General features: G+C 39.3%; 1 protein-coding gene across 1 annotated transcript in view; it reads left to right on the forward strand.

Moving 5' to 3' along the window:
- The window catches only part of egfra (epidermal growth factor receptor a (erythroblastic leukemia viral (v-erb-b) oncogene homolog, avian)), a 41,580-nt gene that overhangs the window by 5,666 nt on the left and 14,029 nt on the right, over positions 1-21,885 (forward strand). Inside the window, exons 2-17 of the mRNA XM_079243642.1 lie at positions 12,158-12,309; positions 14,214-14,400; positions 14,530-14,661; positions 14,768-14,830; positions 15,096-15,214; positions 15,523-15,664; positions 16,259-16,375; positions 17,477-17,603; positions 17,690-17,763; positions 17,847-17,934; positions 18,078-18,277; positions 18,394-18,523; positions 18,951-19,041; positions 19,605-19,762; positions 20,559-20,597; positions 21,724-21,862. Of these exons, the coding sequence (XP_079099768.1) occupies positions 12,158-12,309; positions 14,214-14,400; positions 14,530-14,661; positions 14,768-14,830; positions 15,096-15,214; positions 15,523-15,664; positions 16,259-16,375; positions 17,477-17,603; positions 17,690-17,763; positions 17,847-17,934; positions 18,078-18,277; positions 18,394-18,523; positions 18,951-19,041; positions 19,605-19,762; positions 20,559-20,597; positions 21,724-21,862 (1,958 nt within the window). The remainder of the gene's footprint in view (positions 1-12,157; positions 12,310-14,213; positions 14,401-14,529; positions 14,662-14,767; positions 14,831-15,095; positions 15,215-15,522; positions 15,665-16,258; positions 16,376-17,476; positions 17,604-17,689; positions 17,764-17,846; positions 17,935-18,077; positions 18,278-18,393; positions 18,524-18,950; positions 19,042-19,604; positions 19,763-20,558; positions 20,598-21,723; positions 21,863-21,885) is intronic.

The raw sequence follows: 21,885 nt of genomic DNA on the forward strand, positions 1-21,885 counted from the left end.
TTCAGCTAAAATGATATTAAATTGTTTTGTTTTGGTTGTCTTTAAAGGTGGGACTAATACACCCAGATAGAAGCCAGTGGCAACATAACAGCTTCAAGGGATAGTAGAGCTCTATTGATCATCATGTCTCAATGATGTTGCAAGAGATACCAAAGAGATGGACAGGGGTGGTGCATCAGTCAAAGGAAGAATCACAGCAGTGAAGAAAAACAGGAAATCTGGAGCTGTACTAACAATAGAGGATGGGATGAATGATCTTTGACTTTTGCATTTGTGTTCTTGTTTAATTGTTCATCAAAGAGTCCTTAGCCTGTTGTCTTTAGCAGCTGCTGATTCACTACAGCCTCCAAGCTGCAGATGAGTGTCTCTCCATCATCCTGCAGACCCCCCATTGGTTTGTCATCTCCCTTAGTGACCTGCAGGTCAGTCTGCAGAGCAGAGCTGCAAACTGTGCTTGCCCAAAAAAAGAAATACCCCGCAGGGGGAAGAACAATGCCTTCGCAAACAAATCTTCATCTCTGAATATTTCAGAAGAAAGCATTGTTTGAAGGGTGGTGGCTGATCCCAGTAACTTGCCTCCATTATAGGATTTAGCCTCTGCCTGTGTGGTCCGTTTGCTAGAAAATAAATTGTACATTGGAACTGGTGGTTTGGTCCTCTAAGTATACATCATAATTAATTTGTCAAGATTTTGTATATGAATCCTGTGTCAAAGCTATTGGAAGAGATGCAGGATGTTTGATATGTAACGTGGGGGGGACTTCCTGCTTTGCATCCTGATTAAAAGGAGGTTGGGGATTTTAGTAGTTTTTACCTGAAGAATCAGTCCAACATCGCTCTAGTCTGTTGCAAAGAAGTTTAGTGTAGTCATATTTAATACTTGTAAACAATGCAGATTGTATAAGTGACAGACAAGATGAGCACAGTAAAGATTTCAGCTGTGAAAGCTTCCGACTGACTTGTGGGTGAACATCAAATCATACTTCAGTTTGTTTCATTTGCAGAAAATATAACTAATTATGCTTTTGAAAAGCATCCCGATCAGGCTTGTCTTGTCTTAACAGTTTTCATTGCTCAGCTACTAATGAGAAAGAGTCTTTTCTTTGCCAGAGTTATTAAAGTCTTACATGCTTCATTGCAAGGGTGTGGTTGTGTCAATCAAGGCCTAATTTTAGGGTATTTACTGAAATTATAGTAGTTGCGAGCATTAACTCGACAAATATATAAAAAAAGACAGTGTTTTGCCCCATTTAGCCTATGAGGATTGACATTCACCACATTCACTTCAAAGACAACAAAAGCATCTTCAGTAATGGGAGAAGCTTTTGTCATGCAGTCAGTTTTGCATGGATGGCAGCATTAAAAGACAAATAGCTCACTATTAATTGGATCAGTGCTCTAAGTAGATAGGCAATCTCACACACAGCATGAACATTCATATGTGTGATAACTTGTCTCATGATAACTCAGAGTTGTTTATTTTTAGTTTAGGCCTCCAAATATCTTTGAACAGTCCGAGTTGTGAAGCAAGTTCTCAGTGTATGGTTCCCATTGTGTTGAACTTCCTTCAGAGCTGTCTCTTACTAACAATGAGTGAAAATTGTGGTTTTCAGGCTGGTTTTCAAATAAGATGATTAAAGACAGTGCCATGAAGGGAAAAATCACACAAGGAAGAGGAAAAGTAAAAGAGACTAATTGTATGAATAAGTGCAGAAACCCCAAGTCTCTAAACAAAGGGTTCTTCATTCAGGGCTTTGTTGCCTTTTTTTTTTTCTTTTAAACACAGACTTATGTGTCTTCCTTGACCTTAACTTGCCATGTAGACATGACTTTATAACCTTGTGTCAACATGGAGGAGAAAGGCTTGCCTGTTGGCTAAAAGTTACGATGCTAGGAGACCAAAAGAATCCTTTTAGGTGATTTTAAATCAAGACAGAATACATAAAAAATATGCAAATAAAGATAGTTTTTAACTCAAAATGTTAAAAAGACAAAATGCTTATTGTAAATTATATCACCAATGTCTTAGTGTTGGGTAGATTTATTGTTTTAGACCAGCGACAGTGACTACATAATTGACATTGTGCGCAATGTTTTCATTCTTACTTCTGAAAAATCATGTAGTTGAAATGAGTCATGTTTCCAGTTAGTCGTCTGCTGTGGTTTAGTGACACCAAATGTTTTTTCTATACCTTTGAATGTTTATCTTGTTTTATCTACGAGAAGATCAGTTGGCATTTAGATTTTAGATTTAGTCTCAAATAGGATCAGTGTGGTATTGGTACCTTTTCATTTTGAACCAAATGAAAAATCCGAGCTTTGTGAGGTTGAGGTTCGCAGTTTGTCAGAAATACAATTGGGCTGGTGAAAAGTTGTGAAACTTGGCACACAACACAAGCCCGGCGAAAGTTTTGATAATCTATGGTCTTCATACACCTCAATGCAAAAAATGGCTCGACAGCCCCCCCCATAGAATTGGATCTAAACAGTTTACTTTGACACAGGACAACAAAATTTGTCACACATGTCTAACACCTCACGGTGAGCAAAAAAAAAAAGTCAATCATACACTTGTTCCTTGGCAATGGGGTGTCAGCCATGTTGGCGTTTATGTCCATTTTTTCCCCCCATTTCAATTTTGGCACATTTATTTGAACAAACTAGTCAGAGAGGATTTATGCAATTGACTCCAAATTTGGCTGGAAACTTTGTGATAAGATGGGGATCAAAAATTGTTGAAATCTTTTTGACAGGAGAAACGTTGTTACAGTGGCAATCCATGGAAAAAAGCCCCAACTGAGCAAAAAGAGTCCATTAAACAGCTGTTACCATGGCATGGCCATCTTGGAGTTTGCGCCCATTTTTTTCACTTTATCTGCATTGTATATCTTCATAGAAATACAGTATATCTTTCCCAAAGTTAACAGTATTTATATTTGTTTGATAATTAACATGTTGCATTAGGGAAACGGGGGGTGGGAAGGTGGTTCTTTGGCTTGAGGCTCTGACCCAACGGATGAAGTTTGCCGTTTTAATTTTTTTTTTTTCAACGTCATTTTTGATGCTATTAATTTCAAGTGAATAACCATTCCACCCCATGAGGACACTCATTGAATTATACCCATGACATTCACAATATTGGAGTAGGAGAGGTTAGAGGACCAAGAGATGGTGTCATCATTTTATTTGTTTTAGTTTGATCATTTTACAAGGTGGTATCAGCTCAAAAGACACATCATCATCAAGTGCAATTTAATGCAGCCATTAAAATGAGCTGACAGCACTGTTCAGTGTTGTAGCAGCAGCAAGACTTTCTGACAGAGCCGACGCGTTCTTTGTTAAATTCCTGCAGCTTGAAAGCATAATGCACTTCACTCCCCCAGTGTCTTACCTTTTGTAATTACCCAGTAAGTTTCAACAACACCATTGTTTCACTGAGCCCAGAATTAATTTCCTGGTGGGACTTTGAGCGGAACATCTTCATTACTGCATGTTTTCATAATGGAAGCCAGAGCTTTGTGGAAAAAAAAGGGAAGGTGTTCTGCTTGTCGAGCTTGCAGGTTGAATTGACCCAGATGTGCCCAGAGTCCACTAAATCATTAGTGTAAGCCATGTATTGTGAGCATGTACATATCAGCTTCTTCATATTACATTCCCATGCTACCTAAAGCATCAATAGATGGTCATTGTCTACAGCTCTACTTTAATTTTCAAAGCAAACCACTTGAGCTTGATAGCTGCGTGGCCAGGTCAAGAAAGGAGCAGGTAGAAATACCCTGGAGTGCATAGTTGGTCCTGTGCCAGGAAGGATTATACTTCTGGACCTGCTGTATATCCTCTGCATCAACAGCTTCCTCCTGAGCTGATTAAGCTGCAGCCTGAGATTTTATTTTTAATATGATTCCACTTGTTTCCTTTTTATACGAGTATTATTGCAATAATCATGCACCAAGAAGGTTTAGAAAAGATTAAAAGATTGAAAATCATATTGTGTTTTTAGGTCAAAGGGTTTTTAAGCATCCAAATGAATTTGATATTTTTACTTTTACATTTTACTTACCGTTGTGTAGTTTTAGTTTCACAAACCTTCCTTTCCCTTTTTCTGTTGGTGTGGTTCAGGATCCAGCATTTCCTGTTGCTATACACTAATTTATTATGCTTCCAGTAAGGATTATACATGGTTAAAATTGATGTTTGGAGCTTTTGAAATCTAAACTTATAATGTGGTGGAAAGAAAACAAAAACACAATTCATCAATTCTAAACTGAACAATGTTTATGTTCCATTATTATCCTTTAAAGATGGAGGTTATCATATAGTTGCTTATGATGCTTATTTTTAGTCTCAGCTCAGGTTGTTTTAATTGGCTGTAATTGCTATATTTGTTCAAATGTATACTTCTTCATACCTTAAAAGCACCTTATTTTGGCTCTGAATCTGAAAGTTGGAATATACTCTTGACTTTGGATGTTTAATAATATCTAACAATCTCAGCACAAGCAGAGAATAATTAAAAGTAGCTTTTAAATGGACCTTGTGTTGACATTTCTGTGCCAAGGACAAGAAAACTTCTATTATTCAAATTATTCCAATATGTAAAAGAGCTAAAAAAAAGTTTCATTCTAATACTTAGATTATTACTGTATAAAAAATATAACATATATGTATAATTGCTTTTACCCTGAAACTGGACTTTTCATAACCATAATGTTGGACAGGGTTTTAATCCTGGTCTTTCCCCTTTCAGTCGAGTCTCAGGACCAGCTACAAGGGCTCTTAGTGTGCGTTTCATCCAGTGTACATCTGAGCAAGGGTCCTTGTGTTCAGCAGTATAGCTGATAGTGGGGAAAAGGGTCTTGTCTGCCAAGTTTCATGCCTTTGATGAGTGACGGAAAGCAGCCCAGGCTTGTGCTAAAAGCCTCTCAGTGTCTCTGTGATGAGGGGGTGGCCTTGAAACAACAACTTCCTCAGTCATAATTATCTTAAGCAAGCTTTGGACGTTGCTGTTTGAGCTGTGCTAATCATGTGCGATGTGCCTTTTCTTTGTAAGGAGCATTGCACCTCAGACATGAACAATAGATGAAATCTGAGCCATGGGCTATGGGGATGGGCGTTTGCTGAAAAACTAGCACAGTTTTCGCTGTTCATTCTGCTATTGTGGGGATAGAATTGTTTCAAAGATGCTCTGTGGATTTTAACTGCACTCCCTTGGGCCCCAAGTTCTTGGCAGTGGTACCCTGTTGTATTTCAAACATTTTAGTTTCATGTGTCATTGGGAAGATGTAACTAAATTCTTCCAAGCTTTCCAGTGCAAATGAAATTGGTTATGCTTAGAGCGAGAACAGCAAAATATGTAACAGAACACCCTTTCACAGTTCTAAAAATTCGGAGAGCTCCTCAGCTGTATAAACTTATCCCCTGAGCTGTATCTGTCCCTGATTCTTGCCCTCTGCCTGTGGTAGAGGAAGAAACTCATCAGTAGATTTGAGGGCCTGCTGATGTGTAAAGCTTTGCTTGAAATGGTGAGTAAGAGCTGAGAAACGGAGTAAAGCTTACTAACTCAAACCCTGAGGCTTTGGGAGAATATTTCTTTTATGGGGTCATTCTCTGTGATTACTATAGTGGGAAAGAGTTGCTAGAGACATGACTAAGGTAGTAACCGGGTGGTTAGCGGACAACGCGGCAAAAGAGTGGCTAGAGCTCCACAGAAATCAGTCTGTCAGCAGTCAGGCTAAAAATAAAAAGTCCTCAAGCAAATAGACTGCCTCAAGGAGCGTCTATCTCTTTTTGTTTAGATGAAGTCAGTTATCAGTCCTCTTCATTTGGGTGCTCCAACCTGAGCCAGCTCCTAAGCACTGGGAATGCTTAAACCAACTGGGGATTCCTGAATCCCAGCTGCTCTGTCTTTCTGGAATGATGTGTGAAATGTGTGGGTCTCTTCTCTTGTGGTTGTTTTTCTTTCTCTCTCTCTCTTTCTCTCCCTCTGCTCCTCCTTTCCAAGCATGGCGCAGTGATGGCTGCTGGATGGAGGGTTTTTGTAAGGGTGGGGGTGTGTGTGTGTGTGTGTGTGGGGGGGGGGGGGGGGAGTTGGGGGAATGGGGGCCATGAAGTTTTGAGTTAGCGGCAGCATGCTTCCCGCCCACTCCCTGTCCAGCCTTCCTCTCAGGCTTCCTGTGGGATTGAAGAGGAGTATAGTTTTAACAGGGAAGGAGAAAGAAGGGAAAAAAATGAGGGGTGTTTGGGGGGGGGGGGGGGGGGGGGGGGTGAGTTGTCTTGGATAGAGTGGACTTCAATGGGGAGAATGTCGGGACGTTAAAAAGGAAGTGGGTTGAACACTGGAATGTTTCAGGGTAATGCTGGCTGCTGGCTGGAATTTAAATGTGGCTGGAGTGGTGCGTTAGTAACAGCAGTGGGATTCGGGGCATTTAAAGCAAAAAGAGGATTTCAGACAAGTCATGAGCCCTGATTATTAACTAGATTATTTGAGATGCTCTGTTGGGCTCATCATACGAATGCTGCAATGTGATCATGAAATCATTCCAACTTTGTTATATACCGTTTCCTTCATCATGTGTTCTTACTTATTCTCTGTTTTAGTTAATGACATTTTTATTAATGATTAATGCGATATCAGAGTTAAGCATTATTATTCACTGCAGTAGCTGAAACATCACCTGAGAATACAATGAAATGCTCTTTAACTAAAAAGCAAAACTTAAATAAAATATCCAAATCAAAGAATTTGTTTATTGAACATACAAAAATAAACCATGTTTCATACTTCCAGCTTGCTCTATGTGATTTCTTCATTTTGTGTCTGAGATTTGAGCCTTGACACCACCATGGTGCTCACAGCTGCTTGCTCCCAGGAATAACAATAAACTTTTGTTTTGTCAAGTTGCCCATATGTGTAATAATTATCTGAACCTAATCTGTGTAAACAACTAGGTGGGTACAAGCATTTATTTAATTTGTTTAACCTTTATGCAGGAAAAAGTCCTTTTCACATTAAGGCCTTTTTTTCATGTTTTAGTTCAAGCATCTGACATTAAATAGAAAACTGTAAAGAAATTTGGTACCTCAGCTACAATAGTTGACCGAAACAAATGTTTTCTGACCTTTCTTTCTTTTGCAGAAAGAAGTTAATCAAAACACTTGACTGTTTAAATTTTAGAACATTAACCAATATTTAATCACCAAACTGTACCAGCCATTGTGCACCTTTGTTCCTCCTCAGACATCTCTTATTTTCCTGCTTCTACAGGTGTTCATATCAGCATAAACACCGTTGCAGCTGGAGTTATAATAATCTTGCCCCATGGCCAGTGATGCAGCAGTCGACCAGCATAGTTTCTGCTTCTCTGGACTCAGTTTTCTTGGCTGAGAACAGACTCTAACATGAACTGATCGGAAACAGAGCCGTGGCTCTCAACCAGCACTGGAACAGCTGAAAAGGGATAATTGTTGACTGTCTTTTAAGTGCTGATCACAGTATAGAGTGTGAGTGTACATACTGTTTTCCTGTGTTTGTGCAGAACCTAAATCCACGGTTTCCTCACCGAGATGGAGAGTAAACATCATGTTGGGCCCAGCCACAGGTATCTGGAGTGTCTCGTAAAGAGCAGAGAGTAAACATCAGCCTTTTTGGTCTTTATTTGGTCACTTTGCTGAGCTTTCAACAGACCAAACTTCCCAGACTGTGCTGAAACTCTGGTAGGGCCAGCGAGTGCAGTCTCTGGGTTTAAAATGTTTACGTGACGTATTCAGTAGGATGCTGCATTTGCTTGTGTTCTTTAGCTGACCACTCCCAAGTTTTGCCCCCATTGTTGGCCTCAATGGAAAGGTCATCCACGTTCATGCGTCAAGTGTAAGGCTTTACACACCCCTCCTTTCCACAGTTTGATCCCTACAGCCGGCCGTCATGTCCCACATCTATGGCTTTGCTGGCTTAACCACAAACCACTCCTGACTCGTCTTCTTTTCTTTTGGGTATATTTTTCTCTCTTACATCCTTTCCATCAGTTCTCTGTCACAAATAGTACACTGAGTTTGATTTAATCCATCCTCATGTCCGCCTCCCCTGGAGACGACAATCAGCTACCATCTGCTTCAGCATCGGAGAATAGCCATCTGAGCCGACCCTGTGCAAAGATCAACTTCCTGACATGTCAGAGTGAGCTTGTGTTGATTCATTTACAGGGGAGGGGTGAATGGGGGTTATTCTCCAGTCCTTACTGGCTCCTCTTTCTTTTGCAAAGCCCCCAAGATGTTTTCTCTTACGGATTAGTGTATCTCCCACGCAAAGGAAGCTTGCATTTCCCCTTAACGGAGTGCAGGATTTCAGGAATTTTAAAGTCACTCAAATGTAGGACACCTCACAGAAAGCACATACATGACTGCTGGTTTTGTCTTTATGACATTTGATCCCTCATGGCCTCCTGCGTATCAGCAGCACAGAAAATGAAAGAGCAGGAAGTATGAGCTCTGAAAGAACCAAGGAATTGTCTTTCTTTCCTCCCCTTCATTCACTGATAGCAAGCATTAGAAGATTAATGTTCCCCTTGATGTTTAAAGGTTTGGAAACCGGACGCAAAGAATCCACAACAATAAACCAATAGAAAGCGATTTATGTTTTTGTTTTTTGTCTCCCTTATCACCAGTCTCTTAGCTTTCACTGCCAAAGCTATAAGAGGGAGTGAACTATAGTTTCCTTGTAATACTGTAGTAATACTGACATTAATCTTGACATCGATTTGTTATCAGCGAAGAAACACTACAGATTGAGTTACGTAAGATTCTTTGTCGTAATGCTGTTGACTTAGAGAGAGAAATAAACAAGAGTTGTCAGTTAGCATTGTTAGTTTCCTTGAATCGCGTATAAGTTTTCAGTTAATATGATCACCAGACTCTGGACACAGCGTAATTGACTTACATTGAGTGAATGAGAGGAAGAGAAGACAGCGGGACTGTTCCTGCTGTCTCTGGAAATGTATAAAACATGGCTGCTGGGAGAAAGGATGGATAGATTTCAGAGATGGCTTCTCTATTGAAGGTTTGGTTTGAATTGTGTGGATGCTCACTATTTCCTCAGATAGCTTCATAAAATTTCCACACAGAGATAAATATGAGACCTATTTTAACTGATAACATTGTGTATTTTATCTTTTCACACTTGCTTTAATATTTGCTATATGTTTCTTGTAAATTGTGACTTTAGTTTTATAGTCTACAGAACTTTAACCCCATGTTCTTTCTAAATTAGATTTCTCATCTTCAGAGAGCCAAGAAATAGTTAACATTTTACAGTTTGGTGCCAACACAGCTTTTGTAATGAAGGAGAGATGCATATGACAACATTTTAATACCAGTGCACAGATTTTCCGTGCAGGGATCTGTTTGCTCACAAGCTTAATATGCACCAGACATGCAGCAGAGGTGCTGCTAAGCTAGAAGATACTGCCAGAAGAAACATCTGGACCCTGTACTTTATATACGTAAATTAGACTACACCTGTTTTGAAGCTGGATCTTTATTTGCATTTGAGCTACACACCTTGCAAAGTTTCATGTTTCTCACACAGTTGCAATGCCCCCCAGGTGTTTGCAGACAAACACAAGCCCTGTTTATACCTGAGATGGGACAAACTTCCGTTTTTGCCTCTGTGTGAAGACACTCAAACCCGACTCGGTTACTTATTATCTCAGATGATAAGCTGAAGTTTCTTCCTTGTAGTCTTGCAGATCTTGTAGCCTCTAGAAACAAATATCAAGTCACACACCCTTGACTTTCAGCACTAGTCCCCAGGTAAACATCAAAAGAATGATATGCAACCACACTTTGCAACAAGCTTAGATGACTAATGATTGGGTTTATCCAGTCTTTTGTCGAGCTTGACTGGGTGTCGATCAGTGCTGCTCAGTCCAGGAAATGTTATGTGCTGAAGACAGTGATGCATTCATGAACACACGCCGGTGCACACACCTATGCATACACACACAAACGCACACATACACACATGCAGTAATGATATCAGGCCTGCCACTCCTTGCTGCTTGAATTACCTCCTGGACATTTTGTGACGACAGTACAGCTGGAGCAAGTGGAGCAATCAGTAATAAGTCTTTGTCACAGTATCAGTTATGTCACTGAACGCTCCACCCTCGCTCCCACATTTTAACAGACTCACAATGGTTGTGTTTTACTACATTTGAGTCACGTTGTATGGGAAAAAAACAGAGCTCCCAGTGTGGAAAATATTGTTTCACTCACTACCAGTTGTTGACGTCTTACTTGCAGAAAGGTAGTTTCAAAGTTAGGGAAACTTTTTGAGCAACAGCCAGTTGAGATATGAGTCATCTGGCTTGAATTTGCTTCTCTAAAATAAAAATGTAGTGAAGTTATCTTTTGTATAAAACAGAATCCATGTCTTTCTCATGTGCAGCAGTAAAATGAGGAAGTTAGTTAATGGTTGTAAGTTTTCAGGTCAATCACCACCGGTATAGAGTTATGAAATCAACAACACAGTTTTCACTGTGCCTATACACCTGCAGGCTTGAGTCATAAACTCTTATTTTTTTCTGTTTTTCTTCCTCCTTTCTCGGGACTCAAAGTGTGAGCTTCAGATAGAGGAAGTTTGCTGCACTTTCAGTCACCTGTTGACCCTTACTGCTTATCAAGGGAGTTCTGTATATATTAAATGTGGCATAACAATAAATAAACTAGCCATGACCATAATCTGTATTAGCAAAGTATCCATTTTGGGATGTTTAAATCATTACAAATACAGCTGCAAAATTTGAACAACCTTTTTGTTTATTTACACTTTGATTTTGCAATCTGAGCAATAATTATGAGGCTAATTACGTCTCACGTGGCTCCCTCTAATTAAAACAGTCAGCTTGCTTTTTCTAGTCTGCCTCTGTTACCGTGGCGTTAGGTCGCCAGACTCCAGGGCTCATGTCAGGGAGATCCCTCAGGGATAAACTAATGAGGAAGAAGAAGAGGGAGGGCCAATGCCAGCTGTTTATGTCTAATTCACACTGATTAGGTTGCTCTCGCTGCTGGTTGGTCTGGGTGTGTAAAATCAACAACATGAGTGAAATGCACCGTGGAAGCAAAAGGCTTAGCTTTGATGAGCTGAAACATGGTGCATCTTTTTTTTTCTTTTTTTGATTTGTCACCTCGGATTGCTCCAGTGCCATCACTTGAATCTTGTCTTTGTATGTATTGTAAGGTGTGTCCCAGAATCCAGATTGCATGTTATGACTTCCCTCGCTCTCAAGAGCAGACATGTTGAGGAATGCGACTGAAATATTAGAGCAGCAATGTCATTTCTAATAAACATAAAGTAGAACCTTTTTTTTGTTTTTCTGACCACTTTAAGTTTTTGATTGTGTCTAACCCACACACATTCTTCTTTTAAAAGCTACATTAACAAAAACGTCTGCTGTAATTTCTTATCAGTATCGCAGCCTTCATTGTCCTGATATTATCATAGAACATTTTATTATCAGCTCATAGTTGTAGCCCTGTGATTCTCTCACTAAGTGTGGGTTCATTTAAGCCCTATGTTGCTATTTAATCATATCAAGAATTTACCTAAAAATCTGATGTGTATTTTCCTGGGCCTGTTTTCAATTATGAGTTTCAGAGATGTGAATTTCCTGTGAGACAAGCTCTCGTAAGTCTCATTGTGAGTCTGTGACACGCTGTTTTTTTTTTTGTTTTTTTGGGGTTTTTTTTAAATACCGCAATAGGCTGGATGATGAAGGTTGCAGTTGTTGTTTCAACTCTCCTATGTTTCTGTGGAACGATTTAGGCCTTAGCCAAAACAAATACAGCCATCTCACTTTAACCCATGAGCCAAAAAACTGCTTGGTCACTCAGATTTAGTTTCTGTCAAAGATGCAAACCAGCTCTGTTATTTTCACATGAAACCTGGCCAAGTTGTGATTGTGCAGACCGAGTATAGTCATAACAGAACACACAGAAAGTCATAAATTGAGCCAGTGTTGCATAAGCAGTAGACATTTGCAATTAATCTCACTGTTAACCTTGGATTAAGTCTTTTTTTCTTTAGTGGGAAATTATTAACTGCTGGTATGTTTTGTTTTGAATTATTTTTCCATTAATGTTTTTTTTTTTTTTGTTCCTACAGTATGCCAAGGTATCACCAACCGTTTAAACCTTCTGGGGACCAAAGATGACCACTACTTGAACATGGTGAAGACCTACAGCAACTGTACCGTGGTCCTTGAGAACCTGGAGATCACATATATGGAGGCGCACCGAGACCTGTCCTTCCTAAAAGTAAAACACAGCAGTCTGCCTGCAGCTGATACAGTTTTTCACATGGTTTCTCTTAGTTTTAAAAGGCGTCTTTGGTGATTCAAAGCAGTCTGTGCTGAATTTCAACAGGCTCTTTATTACCTTTAATCGTGTAGGTTCAGGTCTTTTAAGCAATCAGAGAATGAGTGTGTTCTGAATAATGATGATGTGTCTTCATAATCTTCTGGCTGGAGATTTGCTTAAAGCTCAGGTGGAGCTACAAGCCTGTAAGCACTGGGCAGGTGGGATAAAGGGCCACGCACCTTTATGTTCAGGCTTGCCCTCAAAGTCACATAATAAGATGCAGTCAGCAGGTTGCATCATTTTTTCCTCTCAACATTGACAGCTGTTCAGATTTTGTGAATCGAATGAAAATCGCTTTGAGTTTTGTTTGTATGCAATGAGACCCCCTTTTCCCCCATTTCAACCCTGACTTACCCTGACACATGCTGAGCAAACCTTTTGGCTTTTGCATCTAGTAAACTACAGTATGTGATGCCTAAGAAACGGCCTGCTAAGAAAAGGTGGGCTAGAATGCAACACATGCCGCTCTTTTGGATTAAACAAGAAATTTAATGTAACTTGTCTTGTAGGACTATTGACCATAAACAGTGTAGACATTTTGATTATTTTAATTTTATTCATAGATGAAAAAAATAGTTCTACATCAGATTCATTTCAGTGTTCTGAGAGGGAAAACAATTATATCTTAGCTCTTAGATCTCAACCACTGAAAAGTTATGACAGCTTTCCCTCATTTGCACTGGAAAATGCACATAAAAGGACATGAGACTGAGGGGTTATGTGCAGACACTGACAGGGGTGAAACAGAGACAGAAAATATTAGTGGTGTCATTAATCACAAAGCATATCTTCTATCTCCTTTAAAAAAATAAAAAAATAAAAATATATATATACATACATATATATATATATATATATATAATATATTAAAAAAGCCACTGTTAAATTGAATTTAAACTGCTAGAAGCAACAAAAGATGACAATGAACCATGTAAGTTGGAGATCTATGGCGTGTATTGAAACATAAGGATCTGGTGAGGCTGCTTTAATGTGCACATATGTAGTCTCGTGCTCTGATGGCATTAGGTAGATCTGCACTGGAGTTACATCTCTTCTCGACTGCGACTCGCTCTTCAACTGTACATGGAAACGTAATGTGTGGCCAGTGGGTTTATTGCCACCACAACTGGCGGGAGAATGTGGCTGATGGATGGCTGCGATATGCCCACCCCAGCTCCCACCAAAATGTTCCACTGGTTAAAAAGCACAGGTTTTGGAGAACCTGCACATGTAATGAAACAATTTGAACATTTGGTATGGATTCAAAAGTTCAGCTCTTGGTAACTTGAAGTGTCCAAATAAGTATATATCATTCTCTGCAAGTAGACTTGCATGGTCATGAAAGATTTGTTTCCTCTGTATGGCATGATCTACAATATTTGGCAGCAACAAAACAAAATCACGCCAATGCCATTTTGCACTTGAATTGGCATTGATTGAACAGTTTCTGATTAATGTAATGTAATACATTACATTTATTTAAAATGAAAAAAACAAAAAACAAACATTCCTTTCTGAATGAAAACGAAACATGTGAGAGCCACAATTTTAGTAAAATGTGTGGAAGTACAGCTTGTAGTGATTTGTTCCTGAGGACTGTCAATGAACGAGACCCAATGTTATTTATTTTTTTAAATTTATTTTGGAATTAAGTCAAGTGACAAAACATCCATCACATGCAGCCATGTAGTGAAGCCTGTCTAACCTACCTGCAGACTTTTTCCTGTACTGCCCGTGTATTTCTCTTGTTGCCTACAAACCGCTGTCTTCACAAACATCTTTTACTTTTTATTTCCGCACAGTCTATTGAAGAAGTGGGGGGCTATGTCCTGATCGCTCTGAACACAGCCCCCAGGATTCCTCTGGAGAACCTGCGCATTATTCGAGGTCACTCCCTCTACGAGGGAGCATTTGCACTTTCTGTACTTGCCAATTTTGAGAAAAGTACAGGTCAGGGCACCACTGAGCTGCTTCTGAACAGCCTGACAGGTAGATGCAGCCATATATGATCAAGTACCATCCCCAAATCTTGGTATTATTATATGATTGTAAACAGTTAAATAAGTAGATGTGCAACTGTGCAGTTTTACTACATTTATATCACTTGTTCCTTTGCAGAAATTCTTAAAGGAGGTGTGAAGTTTGATAACAACCAGCTATGCAATGTGGAAACGATACAGTGGTATGATATTGTCAATGCTGAAACCAAACCCACACTGGACCTCAAGATGGGAAATAATAACCCCCTCTGTAAGTGACCCCACTAAATGAAAGCCACACAAAATCTATGTACTTCAGTATATTTGTATGCATGTATGCATGTAAATGTGGCGTTTCTTTTTGTCTGTTTACTTAGGTAAAAAGTGTAGCTCAAGCTGCTTCAATGGTTCATGCTGGACCCCAGAACACTGTCAGACTTGTAAGCTTTCAGATTTATTTTCATGTTTATCACAGATCATTCCTTCGCAGCTTAAAAAAAGATCAAAACATTTGATATTTTTAAACAAGCTTCACACTTACTGTATTTGGTTAATTATTTGAAAAATTTAGTTCATACAACCAGTGTCACAAATTTTAAAACACTAAAAACATTGCAGGATGTGAAGGATATTTAGCTTGGATGTGTCTCAGAATCTGGAAAATAACGAGTCATTACACTGAATTTGTCCTGCTCTCTTCTCCAGTTACTAAGCTGAACTGTGCACAGCAGTGCTCGAAGAGATGCAGAGGACCTTCACCTAGTGACTGTTGCAATGAGCACTGTGCAGCAGGATGCACGGGACCCCGACCCACCGACTGTCTGGTGACTGTCTTTAAATATTTTAAACCAACTCATTAAATCTGGCTGAGAACTCTCTTACAAAGCAAAAACTCACTCAGCAGTATCTGCTTTTATGATCAGAAGTATTGTTTTGGTTTTAATACCAGTGAGACATGTAACTGCTGATTAAATCTTTTGTTTGGCAGGACCTTGAGGATGAGTGTCTACTCTCCCTCTCTATGTAGCTTTGAGAATTAAGCCAAGGCTGAGATAGAGGAATGCAGTGTTATCATTAGTGAGGGGCTCTGTTTTGGTCCCGGCATACTAGACAACTGTTATTTGTGCTGCAGGCCTGTCGGGACTTCCAGGATGATGGGGTGTGTAAGGACTCGTGTCCAGGGCTCATGCGCTACGATCCTAACCTGCACCAGCTGGTCCCTAACCCACATGGAAAGTACAACTTCGGGGCCACCTGTGTGAAAAGCTGCCCTCGTAAGAACTGCTATAAACAGATACTTGTTCAAAGCTGCTAACTTCTCTACTTACAAGCTGAACTGTGCACAGCAGTGCTTGAAGACAGAAACTTGTTCAGTTTCTGCTAAATTATATCTAGAAGCTTACAGAAAGCCACACACTGTATGTGTGTTGACATTAAAGGTAAAGAAAAGCATTTTGGTTGCAAATGTGAAATGCATTCTGCAAGATTAGAGGCTTTTTTTTTTCCCTCTTTGGCTCAGGCTCAAAAGGCTCAGGGTGTCCTTCAGGGTTGTTAGTCTGTGGTTACAGTTTGTTAAAGTTTAAATGTATACTTTAAACAGGGCAAGAAATGTATTGAGTTTCAGGGTGTTAATGCAACAACCTGTATTTAAAAGTTTAACTTGCACAGTTCTTGCTTTACTCACTCTTCAATGTATGACCTACATAATTTAAATCAATTTAATTTAAATAACACAATCTAAAACTGGTTGTTTTAGATATCTATGGTTTTTATGTCTTTGTCTGTGTGTCCTTTGTAATATTCAGCTTGTGCATATTGAATATGATACGTTGATGAAGGGAAACACTGATATTTTGCAATCATTTCAGATAATTATGTTGTGACTGATCATGGAGCATGTGTGCGGACGTGCAGCGGCAACACATACGAAGTGGATGAAGGAGGAATCAGAAAGTGTGCAAAGTGTGAAGGACTGTGTCCAAAAGGTGGGAAGTTCAGCTGTTACTGTTAAAGCCGATGACACATTTCTGACCATAAATACACCTTGTAGTATTAGAACGAATAATTAAAGAAAATGGGTCCATGAGAGTGTTACTATTTTGGTCAAACATAAAAAATGCCCAAAAAACCCCCAAACATGCAACTTCGTTATGATTTTAACTAGCATGACAAAATATTTTAGGAGGGTTTTTTTTGTTTTTTGTAGACAACGCTTTTAAAAAAAAAAAAAGCTTAGCCTAAAACTTCTGACAACAAAAATTGCTTACATTTTTAAAGTGAAAGGGGTTTCTGGTTGTGCCATTGCCACTGGAGGAGTCGGGGGCTGCATGGTGATGTGGTTAGCAACTGCTGAGGCCATGGTGCTAATTTAGCACCATGGCCTCACAGCAGGAAGGTCAATGTTTCAAACCTTAGCTGGATAAGAGTTCAAACAGTGGCCTTTCTGTGTGGAGTTTCCCACGTATGCGTGGGTTCTCTCCATGCACTCTGGCTTCCTCCCACCGTCCAAAGACACGCATGCACTTCCTTTCTTATGTAGCACTTGGCACCGAACTGGAGTCTTTGCTTTGGTTTCAGTCAATATTTTGTACTTCTATTGATGAAAATAGCAAACAAGGAATTCAGTTAAGATTGTAATGATAAACTGCAGCAAGTCCCCAAACTGAAAAGTGCAAAACAAATGTTAGATTTGCTTAATTTAAATAAAAGATAAACCTTTATTAGTCTCAGAAGGAAAAATGCCATATGATAAGGGGCATTAAAGCAGAAAGTGGTCTCTGCCCAGCTGCTTTTATGGGACACTCAGAACTGCATAAAAAGAAAGCTTGTGGAATAACTTGGTGATTCAAGGAGAACCAACCTTTATTGTTTGTTTTTCTATTTTGTCTGCTGCATTCTGGACTTGATGCTATTTTTCTTTTATAGTTTATTGATAGGTCTATATATGATATGTCTTATCATTACAATATCATTGCACATTAGGTTTTAAACTCAACTTTATTGTCTGAAGTTTATGTTGAGATCAGCGAGAAAGTCAATAAACACTTCTTTCAGCAGTGTTTATATAATATTTGAATTGTTTCCAGTGTGTGATGGACTTGGAATGGGAAACCTGACCTACACGCTGGCAATCAATGCCACAAACATTGGCTCCTTTAAAAACTGCACCAAAATCAATGGCAATGTTGCAATCATCTACACATCAATTAAAGGGTAAGATGGCTACATTTCCAGTATAACACTCTGATATCAACTGCACCTTTGCCAGTTTCTGTTAATGTGTATTTTCTTTCTAATAGGGATCCGTACACCAAAACATTACCCATGGCACCTGGCCAGCTTGATGTATTCAAAACAGTTAAAGAAATTACTGGTAAGATCACGTAAGACATGAGTAATCCACAACACTTAAAAAAAAAAAAAACTCCACAACTAACAGGCCATGTGTTGCTTAAGGGTACTTGTGGATTCAGTACTGGGAGGAGAACTTGAGTTCGCTCAGTCCTTTTGAGAATCTGGAAATCATTCGAGGAAGAACAAAACGGTATGTTCCTTGTAAAGATCCCCTGGGATCACATCTGCTGGAAAACAAGAAAAAAAAATTGCCACAGAAGAGTTGAGACTTACTCAAGAATTTTGTAAAACTTCTCTTTTTTTGTCATGCTGTCTTATCTTTTCTTTAATTAGTGGAAGCCGCAGTGTGGTTATGATTCAGCTTGATATTAACTCCCTCGGCCTTCGGTCACTCAAAGAGATCAGCGATGGAGACGTTGTCATAATCAAGAACAAGAACCTCTGCTACACCAACAAAAGTCACTGGGAGAGGCTCTTCAAATCAGAAAGTCAAACTGCTACTGTGCAGGAAAATGCTGATGCCGCCACATGTGGTAGGTTGAAATGAGTCTGCTGCCTTATGAAACATTTGTTTATGCAATCAAATAATTCATTTCCAAATGGGGATAGTTATCAAGATCCTGGCTTGAAATTATATGTCTGGTGTTAGCTCTGAAGAACAACACATGCGATGTGAAGTGTACAGATGGCTGCTGGGGCCCGGGCCCAGACATGTGTTTTGGCTGTCGCGACTACAGCCGTGATGGGAGCTGTGTGGACTCCTGCAACATCCTGGATGGGTAAGGAAACAGTCACAGTTAGTTGCCTTTTAAGATCTAAAATCAACTGTTTATTTTAACAGTCTAAACATCAGATGTATGTGAGCTTGAGTTTGCCCTTTCAAAAAGTTGTTTTCATACTATGAACATCTCCAGACTTAGGTAGATTAATTTAGAAAATATTGGGGGATTAAAGTATAGGATCCAAGACATTTTGAAGTTAAATCTTCAGCAGGAATAATACAAACACTGTTGGAGAAACTGCAAAACACACACAGAGTCGTTTGTCTTTGAGCTTTTTTTTTTTGTCAAACATTTCATCTTGACATGCTTACAATTTAACTTCTGTCCTCAATAAAAGGATCAGGAGTGTCAACCTCACATGTATGCATCTAAAATGAAGCTGCCCTGTAGGGAGATTCAGTCAGATTTCTGTTTGTTTTCACAGAGAGCCACGGGAGGCAGCTGTGAATAAAACGTGCATGGTGTGTCACCCAGAGTGTCAGCGGATGAACAGCACTGCAACGTGCGAGGCGCCTGTATGTCTTTTCCCAACAATTAATCTTGTTAAAGAGTTTTTAAACAAGATTTCTGAACATCTCAGCATTTACGTAGCTTAACTTCCCTACAGAATTTTCCATGATTTGCAGACTTGGTAGACCATAATGCAGTGCAGCCGCAAGGCATGTTGTGTTTGGAATAAGAGGTGTGGCTGTCAGATGAAGTCTGCTAAATGTGCTCTTTTTTGTGTATTCTTTTAATCCCACCTTTGATTAAAACAAGTTTGGGCCTCTCTTTTTCTGCAAACAGCTGGGGAATGTAGACCTTCATTATGAAAAACAGAAATACAGGTTGAGAAAGATTCTGATTGGTGGTATTAAAATGTTTAGTTGCAGCTTTTGTGTGCAGAAGGTGTATAGAAGAAAAAAGACTGTTAATTAAAACTGTCTGCATGGGTCATCATTGCCAAACACTGTCTGCTTTATGAGAAGGAATAATACAGCGTTCTTTGAGAAATTATTATTATGAGACTGTATCTTATTCAATATTTACAGCTGCACACAAAAGAGTTGTAAACATTGCAGGTCTTATTTACTTCCAGGGTTCTGGAAACTGCACTAAGTGTGCCAATTTCCAAGATGGATTGTTCTGTGTGTCCCGCTGTCCGCAAGGCGTGCCAGGAGAGGATGACACCCTGGTGTGGAAATACGCTGATGAGAGGAGAGTGTGCCAGCTATGCCACAAAAACTGCACTCAAGGGTAAAAGCAGTAAAGAACAAAGAACTGTGATACAAACATCTTTCTGATTGTAGACATGCATGCCCAAAGGTCAGCTGTGGATCAGTTGGCAAAGATTACAAAGAAAAGTCTGGTTTCCATCATGTTGAGATTGTTAATATCATGCAGTTTAGTAGCGACGTTGCAGACTAGCATCTGAGTTTTTGCTTGTTTCCATACACAACAAATAGATATTCTTTATGTTATCTCCTGTTGAAGCCACCGGTCTCCATTTATTCAAGTATTGAGTTTCAGTGGTCTGTTCTTCGTTGTGGAACAAAACAATGATGATTCAAGCAGATCTGAGAGCAGACCAAACGTTTCCAGTGATCTACAGTCAACAGTGATCTGTGGTGGTATACGGATGAGTGACTGGGGAAATGGATCTGACATATCTCTAAACCACTGAAAGCAATCATGTTGACGGGCCTCTCTAACTGTTTTAAGTTACTTCTTATGAAGAAGAATATGAGTGTTTTATAAATACATCATTGAGATACATGGAAATAAACAGTTTCCAGCTGAGTCCACTGATTGATGCATCCATTAAGAGTATTTAGTCTTGTAGAAAATTTGAAGGATTTCAGTAACACAAATGAAGTCGAGGGGAAAAAAGAGAAGTTTGGCAACAGTGATTTCTGTTTGATGGTTACTAATTTTAAAGCCTTGCTTAGCGTCACGAAAACACAGTCGCTTGATGTTGACTAAGTTTGTATGAAGAGAGAAAGAACCTGAACAGTATAGTTACATTAGATTCTTTGCCTTGATTTATTTTCAGATGCAATGGACCTGGTCTTGAAGGCTGCCATATGAAAAGGTAATTATAGTGACCGTGTTTCATTTATTTATTATATTTGTATTTCATTACTGTATGGTAGAAAATTATCTGTAAATGGCAAATGTATGTAAACCTCCAGGATTAACTCTAAAACTGGAGATGAGAGTATAATTGGGGATTTATGTTCATTGAAATGGCAATGCTGGTGGGAGAGGCCACTATTTTATTTATTTATCAAAGTCAGATTTAGCACGTAAGTTTTTGGAAGTGTGTCAGCGCACAAACAAATATTTTATGAAGAATAGTTTATGCTCATCAGGCTGGAGAAGATTATAAAACTCCAAACAGTTTAGACTTCATGAGTCACAGTCAGACAGATTGTGTACAAATGAAGGAAATTCTAAACCATTGTTAACTTCTCCAGGAGCGGTCAGTCAGCAACGGTAACGCAGTGTGTAACACAAAGGAACACTGGGTAACTTCTAAGAAACTAATGACATCGCTCACATCGCTTTTTTTTTTATGTCCATAAATCCGCCAACAGAATAATGAACACTGCTCTGCAAAAAAGAAAAAAATACGGCTTTATCTACAGTTTAACAAAAATCACATGAAAAACAAACAAAAAAAATAAAAAGGTTACATGACATTATGTTATGGGCCATGACACAAGACTTGACTTTTTACTTTAATGTTGAGCATGTCTCATAATTTGGGCCTTTTTCACCATTTGTTCTTCTTGAACCAAAAGAAATTGGTTCAACAGAAACAGTTGATCTTATTGAACAGCCTAATCTAGTAGATGTGCTGTAAAGGGACCTGGAGAAAGTTTTTCATGAGCAGAAACATACCAACAACCAAGAGTTTAAGCTTTCCTCCCAAGCAGATGTGCTGGGCTAATCAGCAAGCTTAGAGTTATTGCTGCACAAGGAGGTAGACACAAAAGATGCAGACAGCGAAGGTTGTCGCAATTTTGCCATTCACAAATAGCTAATGTACATTTTTATTTGAATTCGCTTTATCCTCGGTTTTGGTGTGTAAAATTTCCTCCCATGTTTACACAGAAATATATGCATTCTTAAAGGTGGGAAAATTTAGCAAATCCTAAAAGACAAACAACAAATCACATCTCTCGATTCACAAATGTTAATATTTCATTTTCCAGCTCCTCGCCTATGATCGCCGCTGGTGTAGTCGGTGGGCTGCTGGCTGTGCTTGTTGCAGCCCTGTCTGTCTTTGTCGTGCTTCGCCGTCGCCACATCAAGAGGAAGAGAACTGTGCGCAGACTGCTCCAAGAGAGAGAGGTAAGTTAAAGCAGCCTACCTTC

The sequence above is a fragment of the Telmatherina bonti genome, assembly GCF_933228915.1.
Source record: "Telmatherina bonti genome assembly, chromosome: 7".
NCBI lineage: Eukaryota > Metazoa > Chordata > Actinopteri > Atheriniformes > Telmatherinidae > Telmatherina > Telmatherina bonti.